Source organism: Plectrocnemia conspersa, unplaced genomic scaffold, assembly GCF_051122295.1.
Source record: "Plectrocnemia conspersa isolate PC_06_02 unplaced genomic scaffold, ASM5112229v1 ptg000006l, whole genome shotgun sequence".
In the NCBI taxonomy this organism is placed as follows: domain Eukaryota; kingdom Metazoa; phylum Arthropoda; class Insecta; order Trichoptera; family Polycentropodidae; genus Plectrocnemia; species Plectrocnemia conspersa.
In genome coordinates this window covers 19,949,547-19,974,756 of record NW_028277170.1, presented here as the reverse complement: position 1 = coordinate 19,974,756, position 25,210 = coordinate 19,949,547, and the positions used below count along the sequence as shown (strand labels likewise).

The 25,210-nt window shown below is 28.6% G+C and overlaps 1 protein-coding gene across 1 annotated transcript; it reads left to right on the top strand.

The window, feature by feature from the left end:
* The first annotated feature begins 348 nt into the window (after positions 1-348).
* On the top strand, positions 349-5,349 carry LOC148234463 (polyisoprenoid diphosphate/phosphate phosphohydrolase PLPP6). Its single transcript, XM_088187992.1, has 4 exons — positions 349-436; positions 508-661; positions 722-821; positions 3,227-5,349. Exons 2-4 carry the CDS (start codon positions 515-517, stop codon positions 3,622-3,624), a joined length of 645 nt encoding a protein of 214 aa, XP_088044118.1. The 5' UTR covers positions 349-436; positions 508-514; the 3' UTR covers positions 3,625-5,349.
* The last annotated feature ends 19,861 nt before the right edge of the window (positions 5,350-25,210 follow it).

Genomic DNA, 25,210 nt, shown 5'->3' with positions numbered 1-25,210 from the left:
AAACCATACTCCTCCCCCTTTTCTCCTAAAACTGTGACATAATTCATGGAGACCACTTAATCTAAAAACTCCACCATACAAATTAAATTGTAAAGATTTTATTTTAAAATTTAATATTTTTCTAATATACATTCACGTAGTTTTTAGCGATATTAAGAAGCTATTTTATGTTTTTAATTAAAAATACTTTAATAAAGTTTATGTTCTTGTTTCAAGAATAATAAATTATGTGATTTTTTTAGTCGCGCAGCGATAAATTTATCGGATTTTTATTTAGAATAATTTATAGATATTGTCCATAAATAATAGTAACTAAATTAAAACTAAAATGAATATTGGTTATTTTTTGAGCTGTTATGGCCAAAACTATATTTGACAGCCATTGTCAGTGCAGCTGCTGCTACGTATAAGCTTTCCTTCGGATTTTGCTTTTCAGGTAAATTATGTTTGTTTTTGAAATACAAACGCTATCGCTTAATATTTGACATTTGAGCTTATGTCCTTTAGATTTATAATGAATACTGATCAAGAAAAGAGGAACGTCCCAGAGGGGATAAAGCAGATCTTGGCAAAAGACGTAGCACTGACAAAATATTTTATAGAAACGACTCAAAATATGACGTTATTCAGATCGTTGAAAGTACACAGTACAATGCTAGAGGTAAGTTGGATATCTTTATTATGTATTAACCTATAAATAAAATTTTACTTCTTGTTTTAGGTGTCTTGTCATGGATTAATATGGTTGAGTGTGTGCCTGGCATCTATTTGGTTACTGGCGATGCCAAGCTTATATAGGCTACAAGCGAATTTGCTCATAGGTATTTAAATTTAATAATTCTTAGCGAAAAATATGTCAGATTCAATGTTTGTTACAATATAATACTATCTGTGGAGTACGCTGATGATTGCTACAAGCATTTTATATAGAATATGATACTCACTATTACACTTAAGTAATATATTACATCGTTTGTGACTCAAATATAAGATAAGATAAGTTAATATGCTTATAATAACAAGCTAATTTCAGCTGTATCATACGGTCTTATTTTACTTTGATACTGTCAATTCTATTTTGAAACAAAAAATTGATTTTATTTGTTTTTATTGCTTGGTAGTTTATGATAATAGCACGAGTCCAATATTTTTTTTAATATATTTTATCTGGTTATATTTTAAATGAATATCTTCAATATGGGACGTACTCAGAAATATGAGTCATTTGAATTTGGGTCGAAATTATTTCTTGAAGAGATTTGTGTATATCGTACTGATAACAATGCTCCAAAAATACCCTAAGTTTTATCTCCAAAGTTATTTATGCAAAGCAAACAGAACAATATAAACAATTCCATAAGTATGAGTGTAATTGTGCAGCGCCAATGCTCGCTATACAATTCTTTTTAAACTATGATATTGTGATGGTGACAATAATATTAGTACGGTGGATAAATAACAGTTGTGTGCTGTTAGATACATTCAGCTCAGCAAACCCAATTTTATTTCACACGCTAATTTCTTTGAAGAATAATAAACATGGCCAACAGAACAATGGATCGAACTTCACAGCCTGCAACCACTCAATTCGTTCATATGTTGAAAATAAAAAATCTCTTGTATATTCACATTTATTGTCTTTATGACGAACCATTCTATTCAGCTTGCGAAAGACTTAACAAAAATCCAAAACAAAAAACGTCTGAAGAGGAAGGAAATCTTATAAATAAATTCTTAAAGACTAAAATGATATCTTTAGTTGCGAAGTGAATCGCTGATGAGCGGTTCATCTACCTGCCACTAAACGTACAAATTGTTTAATGTCCCATAAAGATAGATTAAAAAATTTTCATATACAAAAAAAGCACTGCAAAAGTATTCATTAATTCTTCAAATTCTGAAAACAGCTGATATTGTACTTTGTAGAACTGCAGCAATGGTAATACTTGGTCTGCCTGAACTGTTCGAGAAGAGTGCTTCAGAAATCGCGCCGTTTGATAACTTTCTAGTACACTAGTAGAGGACATGCATCACCAATCTGAATTTTAATTTTTAGTTAATATACAGTATACCCCCCTATAGCATATGCGGCAGTTCCTCCAATAGCGCTCCCCCATACAGCATAGTTTTTGTTACTGTTTATCCCTTGACTTCGCTAGATTTGATAAGTTATATTTATTTGTTATTATTTATTCGTTGTAGGCTTACGCATTTTAAAAAATAACTTAAAAAACTGTTGGGTGTCGCAATAAGAACATGGGGCACGTGCTCTTGTTCACAAATTAAATACAAGGTCATTTAATACATAAAAATGGGGGGAAAAATTTAATTTGCTTATTTCGTTAAATTCACAAAATACAGTTGAAAGAACCTAACCTCGAATGTTGTATAGGTGTCTAGTCCCCTATAACGTAGTATTCCTATAACGAAGTCCCAATCTCTGGCTATAGGGGGATTGACTGTATTAATATACATATGTACATACATGTATCACTTTATGCGTGCGTAAGTCTTGAAATTGTTTTGTGTCTTTTCAGATAATTAATTGGCTGAATTGCATTCGATTTTCTCTCGATATTTTTACATCAACCAAATTTGAATAATTTCATAATCTATATGTTTTTAATATTGCCATACACAATATCTTGTATCGCATATTAAATTTGCTTAAATCTCTATATTGCTACAGCGCTGCCGTGCAGGTAGAATCAAAATATTTTATTTTTGTTTGCGCGGTTTGGTATCCTAAAATCGTAGGTAACACACGACTCGCTCATCGATTGTAAACATGTGACTTATGGCCGTTGTATTGAACGACATGCACATTTGAAGCCAGGACAAGCTAAATGGTATTAAACCTTAAAATGCTAACATCGACTATAACAAAAAATATATTTAAAATTCATTATATGACCTGTTTTGAATAGTCAATAATTTATCATAATAAATCAAAAAATCAATTAACACTAATTTTTTTAATATTCTGATAAATTTTAACACCAATGAATATTACTGAATTTTAAAAAAACATAACCTTATTAAATCAATCTGTAATTCTACACGTTAATTCAGTTATGTTGTATATGAATAAATTATTTTTATTCAGTAAAACTTATGTCTATTCGTAAATAAGCAATAGCTTTTTGAAGTTGAACTGACGTAATTTTCGCCTTAACTAAAAAATAACTAGATTGATTCGTTCTTATTTCTTTTTTTTATTTTTCAGTTCTTATATTCGACATAATAGTGATAGCGTTCATGAAAGCGGCAACTAGAAGAAGGCGACCAGTACCGTCGTCCTCCAGCACGTACGATCTAGGACCAGATAAATTTTCGTTTCCGTCTGGTCATGCTAGCAGAGCCGCTTTGATCTTGTGGATATTTTTATTTATTGAACCGCTGCCGATCATGTTTGTACCGCCAGTTTTTGCGTGGACCACTGCCGTCTGCATTTCGAGAATAGTTTCTCAGAGGCATTACATATTGGACGTTTTGGCTGGACTTGGAATCGGAATCGTTGAAGGGATATTGTTCCATCTGCTATGGCTCGGCGACGATTGGGCGCATTACTTCATCTCATTCTTATCCGATGAGAACTTCGTCGGCTCTGAATATCACGTTTAATATTTTAATTACACGTGCAGTTTGTTGATATTATGAGACCTTTTTTATTCAAATTGTGTGTCATGTTTGTGTAAGCCATATGTTGTAATTCAACTGGAACTTTTTTCAAGATTATTTTCTGATATTAAAGGTCTCATATTCAAGTTTATTTTAATAATGTGTGTCGCTAAACTAAATGAACAGATGTGTTTTTAAAGATTCGTTAAAAAATATTGTATATTATGTGTACTCGTAAATAGATCGTCAATCTAAATTATTAATTATTGTAATCCATTATTAGTATGTATTACAATTGTATGTATTTTAAATCATCTGTTCATTGAGCTATTGTTTGCTTGCTATTGTCCTTTTATTATATTTTTTAATTACAATATAAAACTAAATACTGATTATATATATATATAAATATATACAGTGGTGTAGCTAGAAGGGGCGGACCGCCCCAGGTGGCACTTGCCTGGGGGCGGTATTTTTTCGATGGAAGGATCGTTCTTGTAGTTTGGTTCTTAAACTATTACGTTAAAAAATATGTGCTGATTATATAACTCGGCTAGTCATAAAATGCCAGACCAAAAATTCTTCCAGTTTCTTAGAATAAGTAAAAATTTAAGTTACATCAGATGTTCCACATTGTTTGTTCGAGTCAAGCATGTGCTAAAATAATCAAATGCTTGATAACCATTTCCATATTTCATTAAACTTGAAAATTTTTTTAATCATTTTTTTATACATATTTTTTATAAGCATTTAATATGTGAATAGTATGCAGCGTAGTTGAGGCACAGTTAATAGGGGCCACCTGCATTTTGTATTAGATAATTGTATGGGGGGGGGGCATAAGTAAGGATCGCCCCCGGGCGGCACAAATTCTAGCTATACGTCACTGTATATCTATATATAATATTATTAGCATTAATTGTGGACACTTTTGCTATATTCTGTTGTCAAAAATCGAAGCATTATATTACATTTTTTTTTATATTGATGTTCCTATTCTTTATATAAATGATCATTGCACCTACGTACACAATTTGAGAATTACTTTTTACCAGTGGCAACAGCAAATCTTGTGTGCTTCATCAGAAGAGTGTTAGCTGCCATTTTTGGTTCTTCCCTCATATTTCTAGTCAGCCAATGTCATTGATAGAATGAAAATCTATATATCACGAGTTTTGTGGAATGTTTAACTGTGCCGAATAAAAGAAGCAATACAATATCCCTTCGCAAAGATTGCTATACATATGAAAAGGTGTGATGATAGGGATTCAAAGACTGAAACACTATGACGGGCGTGATCAACGGAAATGTTCCAAGACTGATAAAAGGCATCATCAAATCATTTACCAACACACCCAAATTGAGGATTGCCAATGATAAAATTCAAAAGATGTCCATACCGAGTAATTTTACTAAAATATTGTGTATCAATGTGTTGAATGCAAATAGTGGATCATACTTTAGCTATAGAATAAATTTTATGTATTTCCGAGAGTGTCCACAATTAATTCCAGTAGTGTGATTATAATATAAGTACATATAATATTTGTAACATATACATTGTCAATAACGCGTGGTTTTTAATTTTTTTTTAATAAATTGTTTTTATTTGTTCGTAGGGATTATAAACATATTGATCTCTTTGACTCTGTTTTGTCAAGAAGTATATGTAATATTAATGTTGATTATATGTGAAATTTTATCTATAATAAATTTTGTTTGAAACTATTATATATATACATCATTTTTACAAGAATATTACCTCAGTTCAACAATTCATAAGTGGTTTGATTTTCAATGATAAATTAAAAATATTTGTCGCTAAACATTTCTTCAAATTACTGAAGGGTGCTGTGGACAATTCAGCTATTCTCTAGGAATTCCAGTTTTTGGTTCCGGGGAATCCTCTTTTGATGCCGTTGCGGCTCGGACGTCCGTACTTGCTGACTCGCCTATGGCTGTGGCCATCCGGCTCCTTAATACGCCGGCATTGCACCTATTTAATGTTAGCTACGAAGAGCTGGTCCAGTTCATATAATCTAATTTTGATATTTTTTGTGTATTATTTTAATTATATAATATATGTGTATATTTTTTGTGAATTGAAATAATACAAATATTGTTTTTGAACATCGTGACGCATTGGGGTAACCTGTTAGATTACGATGGTCTTAATTAAATTTAAATAAATATCTGTAGAACTGTATTACCAATGATTGGAAATACAAAAGTGTTTTAACATCTCCATCCATACTCTCCAAGTGATAGGAAAGTGTTTATATATGACATGAAACAAATAGGAGTGTAGTTCTTGCTTGATAGATTACATTGAGATTACCTAAAAAAAAAATTTTAATTTTGTTTATATCAGATGGATGCAACTATTAATATAAATCAAAGGTTCTAAAAGTGGATAGATGAATCTCAGTGGGCAATGGTGGCTCCGGGTAATTTGGTAGGCAATGGAAGAATCATAAAGGGCGACGGAGAAGTGTGCAAAAAGTTTTTCGTTCAAAAATTTTTTTTTATATATTTTATATTTATAATAATGTAAATATATTTTACATAAAATATAATGCATTTAGGATCTTTTAAATGTGGCCGCCGTAATCTTTTTTTGCATGTACCTACAGGCTAGGCCCAAATCTTTAGGATTCTTACTTATTTTGATTTTTTTTTAATTGCGAATACTATTATATTTTTATAAGTAGCAAATATTATTTATAAATAGCATTTTTTAATTTTATAAATAGCACTATATTAATCAGGGCATCGAAACATTATTTTTTCGTTCTTGTTCAATTAAAAAATATATATCTGTTCGGTTCCAGTTTTCGTTCCGAAATAAATATCAGTTTTCGGTTCAGCTCCGAGTCATTAATTTTTTAAATGTTTTTATTTGCATTAAAAAGTAATTTTCTACCATATCTTAAAACATTCTTCTATTGCTTATAAGCAAAGTATATTAATTGATACAATTATATAATATAAATATTAATGATTCATTAAAGGTATAATAATTAGAACTATGAAGCACTTTTTGAAGCTGTTGGTGGTGGTGTCGACAATTTACAGATGTTCAACTGTGGATTTAAACTTAATAATGTTCTTTTTACACAAACCATTCAAAGAGCTACAATAAGCTGGAACAACTTTTATGGGATGGTTCACATAATACATGAAACATTTGTATTAATATTTTGAATAAATTAGTCAGTTTTCTAATACATTTTTTAATATTTTTGATTAATTTATACTACTTTTTTTAAGTGTACGGTATTACGTTTTACTGTTTTGTAACGAAGTCGAATTTTCGGATAAGTTTTAAAAATATAAGACTTACACAATGAAACCGTGCTACCGTTTGTTTCGAGGCTATGGAATGTTATAGGGCCGAATAGAAAGCTTTCGATATCGAAAAAGAAGCTGGGGCGATCGCTGACCCTTCATCCCGAATGAAATTATACACTTTTATTACTCTCGATACGGTCGTTCATTATTGTGAAAGTGATGGATCGCAAACAACCTGGTGACTAACTAGCATGCCAAGTTTCATGGACTAAAACGTATTAAATATAACATTAAATTTCGCTTTCTTTTTTATTAATTTATATATTTTATTTTCTCATTATTTTGTGTAATTAACTAAAAGTTTATTTATGTAAAGAAAAACGACTTTATTAATTTAATTCGATTTGAATATTTTTTAAATACTTCTGTATAGGTATGTAACTAGAAGGAAGCGTAAGGTCCGTACCCGGCTTACGAAGAACTAAAATATATTGTTTGCTCCTCATTTATTTATTTTTACTCCTCACATGTAAGACTATCATAAGATAATAATTAATTTATGTCTTTTTATCTGAAATATTAATCTAAGATATTCTGTTTGGTTATTTACATTAATTTATGTTGTCTTGTTAATAGTGTAATTTTAAATGTCATTTAAATTTATTGATTTTTAGTGACATATTACGTTGATATGCAATGCTTAAGAACACCAAATATATATTTATTATTATCACATATAGCTATGCTTAAGTACTATAATATGACATAGCGCAGCAAAATTATATTGTAGTATATCGTATGACTGAGGAAAATCAAGAAAAACAAAGTGATTGTACTATATTATTAATAATTGAAGACATATTTGAGAACATGCAAAACTGATATAATCAATCTACCCACATATAATGTATGTAGGTCTCACTAAATCCATTAAATTGATAAGTACAAATACTAAAATATTTCATTTATAACCTTGTGAAAATGGACAGGAATATTAAACATTGGCAACATTGTTTCTTAATGGCACTTTGTTTGAAACTGTCGTTGTTACTGACTTTTTACGTCGCAAATTGTAAATGTCAAATTATAATTCATTTCACTTCCCGACACATATTCTTTGAAATTTATCGCGAATAAAATAATTATTACACATATTTGACGCCTTTAGGATCGTTACTTTGTATTGTAGTATAGTAAAACATTTTAACACACACCTAAACCATATCACATAAATTGTTACATCTTTTCATTGCTATCGCCGATAGAATTTTTGATTTTAGCAAGCTTGCTAATGAACTGGATGGCTTGTATCTTGGTTTTATTTCTGCATGAGAGTATGTATACACATTTTTTTAATGTAAAATACTTTAAAACCCGGCTTAAGATAAGTAAGTCGATGAGAGATTGAGAGAGTACGCGATTTTCGACGCGTCGCTTGGCACTCCATCGGCAGAAATGAACTCAAATTTTGATAATTTAATTTTAATTTGCTATTTTACTGCTACTTGATTCTTGTTAAAACAATATATTTTTTTTTTTCAAATAAATTCAATTATTTTATTTAAATCATAATATTATTGTTGAATAAATTTATTTGAATTTAGCGACCCCAAAGATGTTTCTTCTGACCCCCGAGGGGTTGTTGCTTTAAAGGCATATTTTTTTACAGTTTTAAATAAACCAGAAACTAGTAGCTAATTTTAATTTACATATTTTGCTGTATTTTTATATTGTAATTAACGTTCATACTAACTAAAATTACTAACATCTTGATTGCGTTCAGTTCAAGAGAAGTCACTGATACAAGAGTTCGACCGAATATTCGAGCGTAATATTAATTAGAGCTATTGTGGACAGAATGGCAAATATTTGATGCAATTCTGAAAGGAGCATACCGTTTATTAATTTGTTAAATTATTGCTATGCTTGAAGCGAAATTTCAATAAATACGAGGAGTAACGTATGGAAGAATCTAACTTTCCAGTCAGTCGGGGATAGTATGCATACTCAAGAAGTTGCTGAATATTTAAATATGATCGAGAACGCTTTTCGAAAGTGTCAAAAGCAGTAAATAATGCTTTTCATGCTATACATTAATTTATAAAGAAGAGAAAAGGGTTACTAGGCTTGCAGTACATATTTAGTTGTATCATACATTTACGTGTAAATTAATTATTAAAAATATTATATTTTACGTTTTATTTTATAAAGAGAATGTACATAGGATAATTTTATTCCTACCTTTGAAACAAATTTAGTCAAAATTTGATCCAATTTAAAGTTTGTTCGAATCATTCACGAAAGTTTCTTAAACCAATTAATCACGTAAGTCAAGAACTTACTATATGTATTATACATAACAATCAAATATTAATACGTGGATAAATATGCTAACTGTTTAATAATTTAGTTTAATATTTACCACTATATTTAATAATGTACATTCTTAAATATGTTGTACTTGAGATGTTTAAAGTAATTGTCATTTTAGTGTTTATTAATGCCTCGGTATGGATAAATTAAATACTAAAACATGATTTAGTCCTAAGAAATAAACATCTTTGATTACTCATTAAATTATATTACACCTGAATATCTTACCATAAATTATTAATTACTAAAGCATCATTTTTGATAATAAATTGAACATTAAAACTCATATTAATTGAAATACTGATAATACTCTTATTTAATGTTTTGTATTAAGAACTTATAAACCTTTTACAAATATAGTTTTACTTAAAAAAATTAAATTATAATTTAATAAGAAGATCTTAATGAAGAATAATATAATATGTTTCTCATGCTATTAAATTGGAAAATGATAATAAAAGCTTTTACCGTATATTAATTATAAACTTAACATTATAATTGAAAACTTAACTATGATTGCCCACATTCCTTACTAAATATCATTTAATTCAGTTTTTATGGAAAAAGTTGTTTTATTTGTTATACAGGACTATATCATTTATATGATTTTTTTATATTTATTTTCAGTAGCGGCTCGTGGTTAAAATAGTGCTATTGTAGATTAAAAAACAAACATTTCGCTCAAACTTTATTAAAACAATAATATTTTTATTTCAAATTAAAATCCATATTTCTGTTTTTGAAATTTTAAAATAGGTAATAAACGTTTCATCAAATTTAGATTATTTTATATATAGTATTCAAAAAATATTGTAATTTAAATTTTAAACAGTTTTATAATTACTTAAAGAAATATATTTTGATAAAGATCGTAAATCGTGAAAGTTGAGCATTTATCTTCTTTCGTAAAAAACCGAAAAGCAAAAAATAATTATTTTTTATAAGACTTACAGTTTGTATGTGGGGTTGAGAATATTTAGAGCAGACTTAACAATACTTAATATCAAGACCACCGATTGACAACCACTATTTTATGATATTCTGGAAGCGAAGGGATAAGACATTTTCGCATGTCTAATCAACCCCTCGCCAGATGTACTAATCAAGCACGACCATTAAATGTGGTAGTTTGTAGGAACAGCGACAAAAATATTAACAACTGCCTTTTTAAGTCATTATAAATATAAAATACTTGCAACTAAGGAATAAGATTTTTTCCCATATCTAATCGACCCTGCGCCTACTCACGGATCTACTAATCAAGCGCGACTGAGGATTGAGAAAGTTTGCAAACTCGAGAAATAAAATTTTACGTCTTCCTGATTAAATCGAAAATACTAGACAATCTCTCTTATCTTTAATACGTCACAGATTATTTCGTAATAAAATCCGGGATGAATAATATTGCACCTTGTAAGAAAGACGATAGCGTGAGAACACATAAGATTCGAATAATAAAAATAACTGCATGGGGAAGCACGCTATATAAGTAGTTGAATTTCCCCATATAAAAATATTCATTCGAGGAGTCTCGAACCGAGCGGTCCTCTTAATAAATGTTCGGACTGCAAGCACAGTACAACTGGCCGAATCTACAACTGGCCGACCAGCGAGATCTACAACTCGTCGACCGACCACAGTCAGCTGATTCTGCCTACCTTCATGGACTACAGCACAACTAATAAAGGCAACTGATTAACGCCGCCTACCGACTACAGAGTGAGACCTTGTGCTGCATCACTTTTGATAGTTTGGCATTGTATTGCGAAAGGACGTCGCGAAAATTCTGTTCCGGAGAATCCTTGCGTCTTATTTATGTGAAACACTTTTATTTAGTCATAACAAGGGTTTTTGTGTGATCCCATCCCTTACACTATTTTCTAGTTTATCCTTATTGACTATCCCTCACAATCATTACCGCGAATTTCAAGAATAAGATCCCCCACATGGAGTTACTACTCATTGTGATCTGATAAAATGGATATTAATTGTAAACTTAAAACATAACTAGCAGTTGTCAGTTAAAAACATATCAAAAAAATGTTTATAATGCCTTAAAATATTTTATAAAATATACAACTTGATTTCAAATTTTTAATGTTTACTCAGATATTTTTTGATTACATGTGATTACAGATACCAATATTATTGCTTTAATTTCATATGGAAAATAAGTATTTAAATATGTAATATTTGCACAGATTTAACCGGGTTTATATATATAATTTATAAAATAAAAAAAAACTGCATAAATTTAAACTTAATATGGCGATTCACAATAATTTTGCAAATGTTCTATTTGTGTTCGTATTCTTTACAATCATAATTTTAACGTACACGTTTTAATTTTCAATAAAAGTACAGTTTCATAAAAATATTCCTCTAACGAGTTATAAAATAAAATTTAAATTGCCCTGACCTTGACGATGACAATAACTAGACCCTTAATTTTAAATACCTAACGAACTTATTATATTATATTAAAATAACCACTAATACACTGCTTTTTTCCATTTCATTTCTCTCCTGTTTACCTTGTTAGTATACTGCGATTAAATCGGGGTTATTTAATGTTATGCAACAAAGAAACGCATAAAATACTTTTCTTTTTACTCTGAATGGTGGTTGGAATCTGCCCGCGTGATCAGGGCTTTTAAATTAAAACATTATAAACATAATAGGAAACTATTATACTTTGCCTTAATCGGGTATGAATTGCAAGGAACTGTTTTTATATTGCGATCAACAACATAATTAAAATCGCATTAAATGCTTTTTTATTATTAAATATAATATTATTATTTATTATATGCATGGATTTAAATATGATAAATAGGGCCTAGTTATTTTTTTCATATTTTTCAAAAAACTTTTTTTCCAGTACGATGAATAATTTTACAAACATAAGTTTCATAAATGGGGCAAAAAATAAAACTATATAACATATATAGTACTCTTATCTATTTTTACAATTATTTTCTATATTTTTTTTTATATTTGATTCGAAAAATATAGTTCCTCAGAAAATCCATTGATTTTTTTATTGTCTTATTGAGTTTTAATCATGTTCTTTAGCATATGCCATCTGCAAATGTGGCATTAGTGGAATATCGCCCCCAAGCAAGTGCCGTCCCGGGCGGCACCTACTTGGGGGCGGCATATTCGCGATGAAATCATCTATTGTGGTTCTTAACCCTGAATGCACTAAAATATATATATCCACGAATAGCAAAAGCTTAACCAATTAATTATTTTAAGAAATGCTGATTTTATGACCCTGCAAAAAAATGTATGCGAGGGCAGTTTTAAGGATCATCTCGGGCACCACATACCCTATCTAGGCCACTGTCAATAGCGTATGGATTATCTGAATAAATTTGTATGGATTATCTGAACAATCTTTGCTTAAGTCTTATCAATAGTAATTTTTTGAATACTTTTAATGAATATATTCGATGTTACATTTTCAGGGAGTAGTGAATCTTTTCATAATTTCGACTGAATATTATATTAATTATGTTGATATCTTAATCAATGAGATACAGATTATTGTATACACGGATCATAGTAACATAAATATAGTTGATGACATCATTACTTTATAACCAATTACGATATAAATGGGTCTAGGTTGAACCACCCTGTCGCCAGGATTGCAAGGTCCATTCTCAAGGACTCTTAAGGTCGCCAATGCCAGTGACCGGCCGTCTCTGCTTGTACCTCGACGCCAATGGACCGTACTCGCTAAGAGCCAAACGACGCAAAAACCCTTAGAGACATTTCGAAATGGGATAAATGCCTTATCTTCCACAAGGACTGCGAAAAAATAGCAATCGCTTGGACGATCGAAGTCAGAATCGCAATGGATTTTAACCGTTTAACAAATACAATGCCGCTAAACGTCTCTCTAAGTACCCATTGAAAAATCATTACCACAATGATCTCGTACTTAGGGCATCCAAATACCCGACCAAATAAATTACCCGGTTTTTCGGATATTTTTCTTTAAATTAACCAGGTACACGAATCTGTTCCGGGTAATATTTGACCGCCATTATATACTGACAAAGAGTTATAATTTATATTATAAAGTAAAATATTTTATTTTCGTATTTTGCACAAAAAGTATTTAATTATAAATATAGATAAGACAGAATATTCATGGTCTAGCATGCAAAGAATTGGGAAGGAGTGGAAGCAATGCGTGTGGGCTTCACACGCACTAAGCGACGAGAACAAGGCGACGCGCCTGCCTCATACTGCGAGAAAAAATTAATGCTCTCGGATGGAAAACTGTTGCTTATCCTCTATATTCTCCCGATATGACACCATCAGATTACCGAGTATTTAAGTCTCTACAACATAATTTAGATGGTAAAAAATTGAATATTTTAACTAACAAATGATGGAAGAAGGTTGTATCTATCGATGAAGATTATTTTCTATAAAAATATTGTAAAATAAATTTGTTTTTAAATGCTTTTCGTTAAAAAACGTCTTTTCCTCTGGGTACCCCTATATACATATGTAAAAATGTATTTGTGACGCCTAGTATCAAAACCAGATATATCCACTTTTTGACATTTTCAAGTTATTAATGCTAAAATAAATAATAAAATTTACTAGAGTGTACACATAAAATAAATAATAATATTTCTTATTTTTAATAAATGAAATAAAAACGTAATTAAACACATCATTATTAAGAAACGTATAAGCGTAAATGTCATTCATCGGTTTCTTAGAACAAAAGTAAGTTACCATGTTAATGTCAAGCTTTCACACGTAGGCGTTTGATTGTTGTCCGTTTTATCGTAGACGACTCTTAACGACCAGTGGTTAAAGGCGATGACTAATACCTAAAATATTAATAATACTATTTCGTGTCTGGGAGATCGAAAATAATGATATTTCCTAATAATAGATAGAAGTCGCAGGAAATAATAATAATATTAATAAAATCGATCTAGGTTAAGAATAAATTCTATCTGGCTTTCGGTGATAATATTTGCTAGAAATGTTGAGCACATTGTATGTAACATCACTAGGCAATTTAATAGCAAAGAAAATGCTTTTTAAAAAAGATTTTTTGTTTCATCCTGAATTTTCAAACTTCTCCAACTCTCAACGTCCATAATAAATCCAGGCTACAAATTATATAAAATTGAACATGGATATTATATGCTTATGAAAAATGTATTTGCGGAACATAGTCTGCATGGAACAACTACAGATAAAAATATTTTTAGTGTAGTTGAGAAAACGTTAATAATTATCAATTTGCAGTAAAAATATATGCAGAACGGGTTAAGGCTTAGTTGGGAAAAAATATTAATATTATGCAAGATGGTAAAAGTTTTAATAAATTTTAGATAAAAAAAAAGTTCATTTAAACTTTTTCTGATTAGTCGAGTCTAAAATATTTATAAGAAAATTTTGTTGACTCCTGTAATAAACAACGATACATAGTATTTTTATAATTGATTTATATCTAACTTTGTGTTTTTTTTTTTAAATAAATTTTCATATCAAAATCGGCTTATTATAAAACGATTGCTAAATAACGATATATCATTGTTTCTGATAACAATAAATAAATTCTATTATTTATTTATTTAATTTTATGGTTATGCAGCATAGACCGATGCATATTTTGAAAAACGTCATACCAGCAAAAGGGTTAAAAAGTACTATTTTTAATATATTATACGAAAATTGCTGTTGAATTATTGAGGAGAGGCGAAAGGCGAGAATAATTTTATTGGACGCGCTGGCATTAAATAATATAATACGAGTATAGTCCTAGCAAGTGACAGGGCCAATAAAATATATAAGACCTTAATTTTATGGTGATTGAGTTGGCCAATAAAAAAAGGAAAGTGTAATGTTATTCTTAAGAATTAAGCTTTCTAAGCACTATATTTGAGGTCCGGCTTTGATTAAAGACAAACATTGTAATTTTCTGGCATTCATATATTCTCCCACTATACATTTTAGAACTTGCTTCAATTTATTCCTAAGCAATAGTTGCTAGAAATAATAAATATAAATAACTAAGAAGACGTCGCTCCAATATTAAGGAAAGCAAGTAAATAAAATCGATAAATTAATCGGTTTTTTATTGAAACTAAAAAACTAATTTTAATGATTAAAAATACATTTTTCTTTCATTTTTTAATTTCATTAGCATAAAGTGTTGGAGGCATTGAAGCAAAATATTCCGATAGCCCTTTTTCTCTATTTTAAATAAATTATAGTGTCAAAATAAAAAAATACATTAACTTCAGGATTACCTAATACGTTAAAAACAAATATCTGGCGTTAAGTATAGCTTTAAAATGTATATAGAAATAAGAGATGGCTTCCGAGTGGTTCACATCCATCCTACGTAATACGTGCTTATGTACTCAAATTACAAAATCATATTTTCTCTACAAAGCAATTCATGTGAAAATGTTGCTGAGACTGATATCGAATAGTAAAGCATCGATGTATTAAATGATATTTCAGGGAAAAACTAGAAGGTGTTCGCCCATTATAATGAGTACGGTAAAAATGCAATTAATGTAAGCTTTAATACTCGATCTAGTAATAGCGAACATTGAAGGCTAATGCCATAATTTATATTGATCTACGATAAACCATTATGTAGATCACCTCGAAGATAAAAGTTAACCTGTCATTCACAGTGAGGTATCGGTTTTAAAGTTCGACGTATAGGCTCTGCAAATTTTATAGTTCGTGTTATTTTAAGTGCAATATAATAAAAACGAGAACTTGATTAATATCTGAAAATAAGAAGAGATTTTTCAGGATCATATGAGATTTTGAAAGTTCTTGGGTTTTTTTATTGTTATTAACACTAAAAATTATGGATGGTATAATACATAAAATTTTGCCAAGGGTTACGCACAATATATTCATTCTGTTTTCAATGAATTTTTTTTGCCTTTAATTGAGCACTTAGATCTTAAATATGGCTTTAAAAAATTTATATTTAAAAGTTGTAAATTTACATTTTTGATCTGATAAAAATGGTAAAAAAATGTATAGTTCATACAAAATTTTTCATCGCCCATTTTCGGATAACTCTATTTCAATTGACTTATAAATATTATGTATTAAGATGGTTTAATAATTACTTATATAAAAGAAAACAAAAAGTTAAAATAAATAATGTATATTCTGAAGAGAAATTAGTGTCTTATGGAGTACCACAAGGGTCTAAATTGGGACCATTGTTATTTGTTTTGTATATTAATGATATAGTTAATAACGTGAAAAAATGTAAAATTCATCTATTTGCGGATGACACATTAATGTATTGCATAGGTGATAACATTAAAGAAATTGTAAATAATTTAAATAATGAATTAAGTATATTAGAAATATGGTTAAAGAATAATGTACTTAAATTAAATGAGAATAAAACTAAATGTATGTTTATTAATTATAAAAATGTGTTAGATAATAGTACCAAAATAGTAATAAATAACTCTAGTATAGAAATAGTGGATAATATAAAATATTTAGGAGTAATTGTTGATACAAAATTAAATTTTAAAGAACATTGTAATTACATATTAAAAAAAATTAGTAGAAAAATAGGTTTATTATCTAGATTAAGAAATATATTAAGTATAAATACAAAAAAAATAATTTACAATAGTATAATATTGCCCCATTTTAATTATTGTGCAACACTACTAAATATGTTAAATAAATTGGATAAACAAATGTTGCAAAAATTACAAAATAGGGCAATGAGAGTAATCTTAAATAAAAATAGATTAACTAATTGTAAAAGTATGATTGATAGATTAGAATGGTTGAATGTTCAAGAAATATTGAGTATGAATGTTTTAGTATTTATATATAAGTTAGAAAATAATATGTTACCAAAATATTTTAATAAGTATTTAATAAGAAATAAAGATGTACATAAATATAATACTAGAAATAAAGAAAATTTAAAGATAATTAAGTATAAGAAAACGAGTACGGCTAGGGGAATTATGTACGGAGGTTTTGATTTATATAATAGTCTTCCAAGAGAAATCCGAAACAGCAAAAATATAACGGGTTTCATAAATGGAATAAAAAAACACCTTCGTACATATAGAAATAAATTATAATATTAAGACTTTATTATTGTATATTTTTATTTTTTCTTTCTGTTATGTATTTTTTTATATATTTTTATATATGTTTACTAAATTTGTTAGATGTAAAGATTAGCTATTAAGCTAAATAAATTAATAAAATAAATAAATAAATAATAATAAATATTATCAATTATAGAAATAATTGATAATATAAAATATTTATGAGTAATTGTATATACAAAACACATTGTAATTACATATTAAAAAAATTAGGTATATTATCCAGAATGAAAAATACGTTAAATGACAATAGTATATGTTTGCCCCAATTTTACTTATTATGCGACAATATTAGATATGTTTAAAAATTTAGATAAAATGATGTTGCAAAAATTACAAAATGAGAGTAGTCCTAAATAAAAATAGATTTACTAGTTGCTTTAAATGTTTAAGAAATATTGAAGATGAATGCCTTTGTATTTATATATATATATATATATATATATATATATATATGTTACCGGAGTATTTTAATAAGAAATAAAAATGTATATAAATGTAATACTTGAAATAGAGAAGAGGTATAAGTAAAAGAGTACGGAGGTGTTAATTTGTATAAAAATATTCCTAGGACAATACGTAAAAAAAACTGTAACGGGTTTTCTAAATGGAATAAAAAAAACACCTTCGTGCATTAAGAAATAAATTATGTTAAATTAAAATTTGATGTAAAAATTAGCTATTACGCTAAATAAATAATTTCCTGCTAATAGTTTCTTTGCAACGTGTGTGAATTCTTCCTTGTATAATTTTTAACAGAATGTTTAACGAGTGTTGTTACATATAATACATACATACGTTCGAATTGTTTTTTTGCTAAGGGAATAAATGTCGATCGCAACCAGTCGTAAGGTATTTTTCCAGAGAAGTATATTTTATTAAGGAATTTTGTTAAGATGCTTAAGTTATCCTGATTCAGATTTACTCAGATGTACTCTGCTGCTATCAATTTTTTTTTTAATTTTTATGGCATATTCTACCTCAGACTTTAATTGGTACTGGTGAATTAGACTCTTTGTGAAAATGGGTTTCCGTCAACCATGTGCCATTAATGCCGGAAAATGTCATATTATATCATTTATTACATTCCTACGATCTCAGTAGTAATTTTATGACTAGATAAATTTTCTTAAAAGATCTCAAAATCATTTTTGAGTCTTTCACTTCAAGTTATTAGTAGTCTAAATGTAAAACATATTTAATATTTTAGATAAACAAATCACGTATTTTTTTTAAATATTTTTAGATCATTTTTGCAGATCCTATTGAATTAAATTTTTATCAAAACCATTGCGGCCCTGTTTGGGTAACCTGGATGACATTTTCACCTTTCCCATTCGAAGGTATTGAATTTGTTGATTTTTTAAGCACATATCAAACGTTGGCATCAAAAAGGCACAAGAGCGAGAAGGCGTTTGGGGAAATGTTCTGGATATCCTGGTTTGTTCGTCTAACGAACGGGTTCTCAAGAATGCAAGCGTCTCTTGGTCCGATAATATCATCACGCCCCTATTAAATGTGGCGAACTAACAGCACGTGAACTCGTTTACCCTTTCCTGACTCTCATTTAAATAGTCGTTAGATCGCGCCTTTGTGGCTATTAGACGAAAAAACAGAAAACCAATCAACGGATATACTCAAGAATCGGTATTGGTTCGGTACAGCTGACCAAATATCTGAATTTTGCCATTTATTTATTAAAAAAATAAATTGCACAAAACCATATAATATTTACTAATATAATACTTCAAACCTTTTACAACATATACGCAAAAAAAAAGGTAAACAAATTTAATAGTTAATCGTTAAGTTTTAATTAGCTAATATAATATTACTACTTGATTGGAGATCTGGTGCTATTAAAATAGGAGTTTGAGTACCTGAAACAAGGTGTGTTGGGATAATATATTATTAAGTTTTTTAATGTTTGAATAAAAGTGTACTATAAATTATGTTTATTGCTTTGTTGTATATTACTTTAAGATTAAAATAATTAGTACACGTATCATATGTTAACACGGGTCTAATTAGTTGTATATAAATTAAGATTTTACTATTATATTAAATACTGGTCTTAGGAGTGCAATCCCAATGGCTTTAGAGCAAAGTATATTAAAGTTTGAAATTTATGTATTTAAAGCTTGCTTTCTATTTTATAAAATTATTCCTTTATATTTTTTTTAAAGCTGCAGTTCTATATCTCACTTCTAGTCACTTTTTTAGATGTATTAGATTAACGCATAGATACTAATAAATTACAAGATAAAAATAAATAGATATATAAATATATTTGGTTTCAATAGTCTGAAAATATTTGAAAACATTTTCAAGCATCATAATTTTTTTTTTTATGGATAATGGATAAACTAATTAAACTAGCCACAATATTAAAATATTTAATTTTCACAGAAAAGGTCAGATTTTTTCAACTTTTTCATAAATTTAATTTCAAAAAAACGCGTCATTTTATGAAATTGTATGATTTTTAATCAAATCTAAATATTAAAAAAACAACCACCGACTAGCCAACTTTTCTCCCCCCCCCCCCCCACCCCCACTTGGAAATATTGAAATTACGTCCATGATTCTAAACCAGAAATATTCGTATTATCCTTCAATGAAAATCTAAAAAAAAACAGCTTAGAATCTATGCCGAAAATATTTTTTTTAATGTTTCATTATATCGGATCACATTTTCACCTGTAGATTTATATTTTTAATCAGTGAAAATATAATTCATCTGACAAGTGCTAGTAAAATTATAAGATTTATCTACTTATAATTATTTATTTACATGATGTATAAATGTTATAATGAATGTTTATTTTTCAGTGAAGTTATATCCATACGATATTAAGTAGATATATATTTCAACCAGCGAAAATTAATTTAACTGATAAGCGCAAGGGAAATTATATGCTGCTCTAAAATGTCTATGAAACTCAATTTGACAGTTGTGAAACATCCATTTGCTGTTCAAACCCAAACCTAACCTAATGAAAGTTCTAAAACCAATTATAGTTTTTGAAGTTTTTTTGGTCAAGTCCAAAATACAGACTCAAGTTTGCTCGAAAGTTTGTTTACATTTCAATATTACACTATGTTTTAAAAATATGGTAGCTATCCTTACCGATATAACTAAGGACTTCAAATATAAGAGGGCTGATTAAAGTATTTTCAAAATTAATTTTGTTCAATAGAAGGGCGCAAAAACAATTATCCCTTCTCAGAAGTCAAAAATTCACGTCAAAAGCAATAAAATCGTGTCGGCGCCGTCGCAGTGGGAACGCTCGGTAACGAGCGTTCCCACTGCGACGGTGTCGACACGATTTTATTGCTTTTGGCGTGAATTTTTGACTTCTGAGAAGGGATAATTGTTTTTTGCGCTCTTCTATTGGGCAAAATTCGGTTTACACGTTCCTCAATTAATTTGTAATATTATTATAAGCATCGTTATATTACCGAGCGTATCCATTACGATTGCGTCGGCACGATTTTATAGCTTTTGACGTGAAAGGATAATTGTTTTTTGCGCTCTACTATTGGTCAAAATTTGATTTAGATATTCTTCATTCGATTCCAGCTTATTGTAAGTAGTAATAATGCTATTAAAAGTTGTAATATGAATGTTAGATTAGCGAGTTGTTTAGAATCACTGACACGATTTTATTCATTTTAACGTGGATTTTAAACAGGGACATCCCTTTGAATTTGACTAGAAAAATACTATGAAAAAACGATCACTGATTAGCCCTACATTTTACACACAATAAACACGCGTTTTTATTGACAGCTGTCCGATTTTCAGTGCTACCAGCATATGAAACTTGAATTGGATCACTCTGCTAATTCTACTTGATTATTTAACTGGTACAATTAGTATATACAGTATATTCCTATATTACGTATAAAAAACTGTTGAAAGAAAAACTAAAGTTTAAAAACGTGATTCAAAATCATATCTTCATATGGAAGATAAATATCATACAATTATAAAAATATGTAAGTAATTGTAATGTACATACATAAATATATATAGTGTTTCAAATATAAAAAAATCTGTATGATTAAAAATATGTTGAGAACCATTAGCGTTGTGTGAATTACAATAATGAACAATTAACCAAATACTGTTTACAAGGATTTTGTCATTGCATCTTGGATGTTTTTTTATTCAAGCAGTGGTCCCATCATCTGGAACGGATACAGGGTACACCCTAAATACATTATATATTATATTAATAATAGATAAAAAGCCTGATTTTTGTGATTAAATAAATTGGACCACATGGATACCAATAAGAAAAAATATATGTCCAGTTAAGATTAAACTTAGTATTATCTTCTGGTCAATTTACAAAAACATGCACATGCAAATGAATCAATGGTTCTGTTCTAATAAACGATACAGGCAATCACTGAGAGTCTTAGACAGAAAACAACTTTGAAGACTGTATGGAATATTTTTTTACAGGTTCCTTGATACCCATATTATCTTTGACAGTGAGCTTTTGGTTCGCATTCACCGTTATATGAGGTATATTACTAGTATCATGGAATACTATTGATCGTGGAGTCCGTGTCGACTGGCCACTCGTTCGTGATTTCTCATATCACATCGGCCGCGATGTCGAACAAAGAGAGACGCATCTCGAGACCAGAATCGTGTGTATTGAAATCCGACCTTATTTCTTGACCGCATTTCACGCGACTTCATCACACAAAAGTTCATTTAAAAGCGTTGACCGGACAATGCGATTGAGACGTACGACGAAAACCCGTTATGGGCACACGGGAGTGATGATGATGATCGACTGTCATATCGGTAGTCATCATCCAAATATTGTGGAAAAAACGCTTCATCAAGTCAAAACAGATCACTAATATTTAAACAATCCAGTAACTCAATGCTTTAGATTTGAAATGAACTTAGTGAAAGTTTAATTCTTGGATTTTAATCTTTCGAAAATAAATATTAAATGTTCAATATCACATAAATCTGTTTTTATAAAAAAATATTAAACAAATATAAATAACTTGATCGCGATTGAGTTATTGAACTGAAACAATAAATACAAAAACGTAAAACGAACTTCACAAAAATTTGCGACGCACGCCTGTTTTTGAGATAATCGTTAATCGATAATAAAGGGTGGACTTCATCATTCAACGAACGAATTCTGCGAATTTCGGTCACAATTTACACATCCGATAAGCATTATATTTTCTTTCATTTCAAGATTCTGTTCAAATTTCATTTGAGAATATTCGATCAAATATTCATATTGTTTAATATCCGGCAAATTATTCGTATATTATTATTATATTTATATATTATTTTTAATAATGCATATATTTAAGTCTTATAAAGACACTTCAAAGACAAATAATTGCTAAAATTACATGTCCGGTTTTGAATCTAAACATTGTATCAGTAAATTCATAGGCAATGTGTTGATGTGAACTGATAATTGAGTAGCAAATAATCTTAAATATAATCGTTATTTTCTGAAATTTTAAAAACTACTCTAAAATAGTATTTAAAGCCACGTACCTTTTTTCTGTTTACGTTGCTTTGTTCAGACAGTGTTTCAGCATGAATTAATTCACTGTTCTTATTCTCAGATAGTCACAAATACGGTTTAACTTCAAAAGCCAAAGCTGTTTGACACATTTGATTCTTTAACTGATTAATTGTTCATTTGATAAAATTCATTTGTTTATTATATTGTTTATTTTTAACGTTGCTATATTGATGTAAAATCAAGTGATCCATGAAATGTATGTATAATATTATATATTATTGATCTTTTTTAATCGTAGTCCACTATTTTCGTGAATCTTTTCTTTATCCAACCATCAGTGACTATATCAAACATGCAATGGTTAAGCTAAATCTAAAATTTTAGTAAAAACCTTATCTGAAAATTAGTTCCTGCGAAAATATTTGACTAAATATTCTTAAAAATGAATTTTACAATATCTTTATATTGATAAAAATTAAAGAACTCACTGTTAAAATTGTTATTAATATTAATATATATTTTGATCTTTACGGCACAAATTCAGCTAAAGAATATGTAGTATAAAATAAATGTACACTATGTGAAAACTTTGCGGTTGTTGGAATTTTAAAGAGGCATAAATCATAATCAGTTTTATGGACTGAACATTTATCCTCTTCAATATTATTTTCGTGTGAGGTATACGTGATTTATGTGACATGTAATGCTCATTCTTGTATTTATATATTACCTTATAGCAACTATTTACCTATAATTCAATACTTAACATTACACTTAACCTACCAACATCGTAACTGTTGAAAAATGAGGAAAAAATAATCTTTAACTTTCTTCTTAACAAATATATCAATAAACTTATGTTAAAAAATTGCATGAAAAATGTGTTTAGTTTAAAATGAACTATATCTTATGAAAAATATTGCTGTAGTCCCAAAAAAAATTTCATTAAGTCCATAATAGATTTGTGAAATTGTAGGATGAACTAATGTGTTGATAAAAATATTTTATTTCACTTAAGCATACACAAAACCTTTATATTCTACAGCTTATATTTTTCTTATGTATGATAGAAAAAATTTTACTAATTAATAAAAATTAAAAAATTTTCTTTGAGTTGCACATTAATATATTTAATGTCAACTTCAAGGAGCTGGTCTAGTTCATATAATTTAATTTTAATATTATCCTTTAATTTTTTTTGTGTGTTGTAATAATACTGTGTATTGTTTTTTGACCATCATGATGGTCTTTATTAATTTAAAAATAAAAAAATAAAATAATGGCATATTAATATTAAACAATTTTATTAAAGTGTGTAAATATTAATTGAAATTGTTTTATACGTTTATTTCAGTATTATAAAAAAATTAATGAACATACTATACATATTACTGGCTTATAACCATTAAGTAATTAGCTACAGTTTGATAAAAAAATATGATTTGAAGAAATAACTAAAATACCTTCTACAATTTAAGCGAAAGAAAAATAAAAATGTAGGAATAAAAAAACAATAAGTAAAGTGATAATTTGATTATATTCCACTGAGGTCTGGACCCATTGATAACATTTTCTTGTATGAAAATGACAGTGTTCTTTAATTATTTGTATTTGAAGGCTAATATGCATTTTTTAAAGATGTATTTTATGCTATTTTTATAGTTTTATTTTTAATGAATTGTAATTGTGAAAAAATATGATTACTGGTGTTACTCCACACCAGGCAGGTATGAGTTTAAATTGGTCTAAATATTACTTTAACCCTTTCACCGCGGATTACATCTATAGAAGTTATCAAGAAATCGCCGGTACTCATTTTGCACCTAAAGGTGCCATAAATAATATAGTTATTTTTGTATAATTAAAGGCTGTAAATCACTTGAATTTATTGAACCATATTATTAAGATATGGCATGAATAGATGATATTAAAAAATATACACATTAAAAATTATAAATATATATTAAAAAATACATATTAAAAAAATAAAAAAGCAAAATGGCACGCAAAAATATTAGCCGAGGTGAAAGGGTTTAAAATAAAAAATAAAATTTCATATTTTTTATATATTAAATATCTGTTTACGTAGCCGCAATGGCGGCAAGCCTTTTAGAGCAGAGTTCTAAAATTTATTAAATTTAAGCTTAGTCTAGGTGTAATCCTATGTATTTAACGTTACTGCCTTTTTCATTTAGAAGAAGTTGTGGCAGATTTTGTCTATGTTTTATGAAAATA

Bases quoted from the DNA above. Each gene is read 5' to 3' on its own strand.
- LOC148234463 (XM_088187992.1), top strand. From the start codon at position 515: ATGAATACTGATCAAGAAAAGAGGAACGTCCCAGAGGGGATAAAGCAG. The intron at 662-721 runs GTAAGTTGGATA...TTCTTGTTTTAG, and splicing joins TACACAGTACAATGCTAGAG to GTGTCTTGTCATGGATTAAT. The intron at 822-3,226 runs GTATTTAAATTT...TTTATTTTTCAG, and splicing joins ACAAGCGAATTTGCTCATAG to TTCTTATATTCGACATAATA.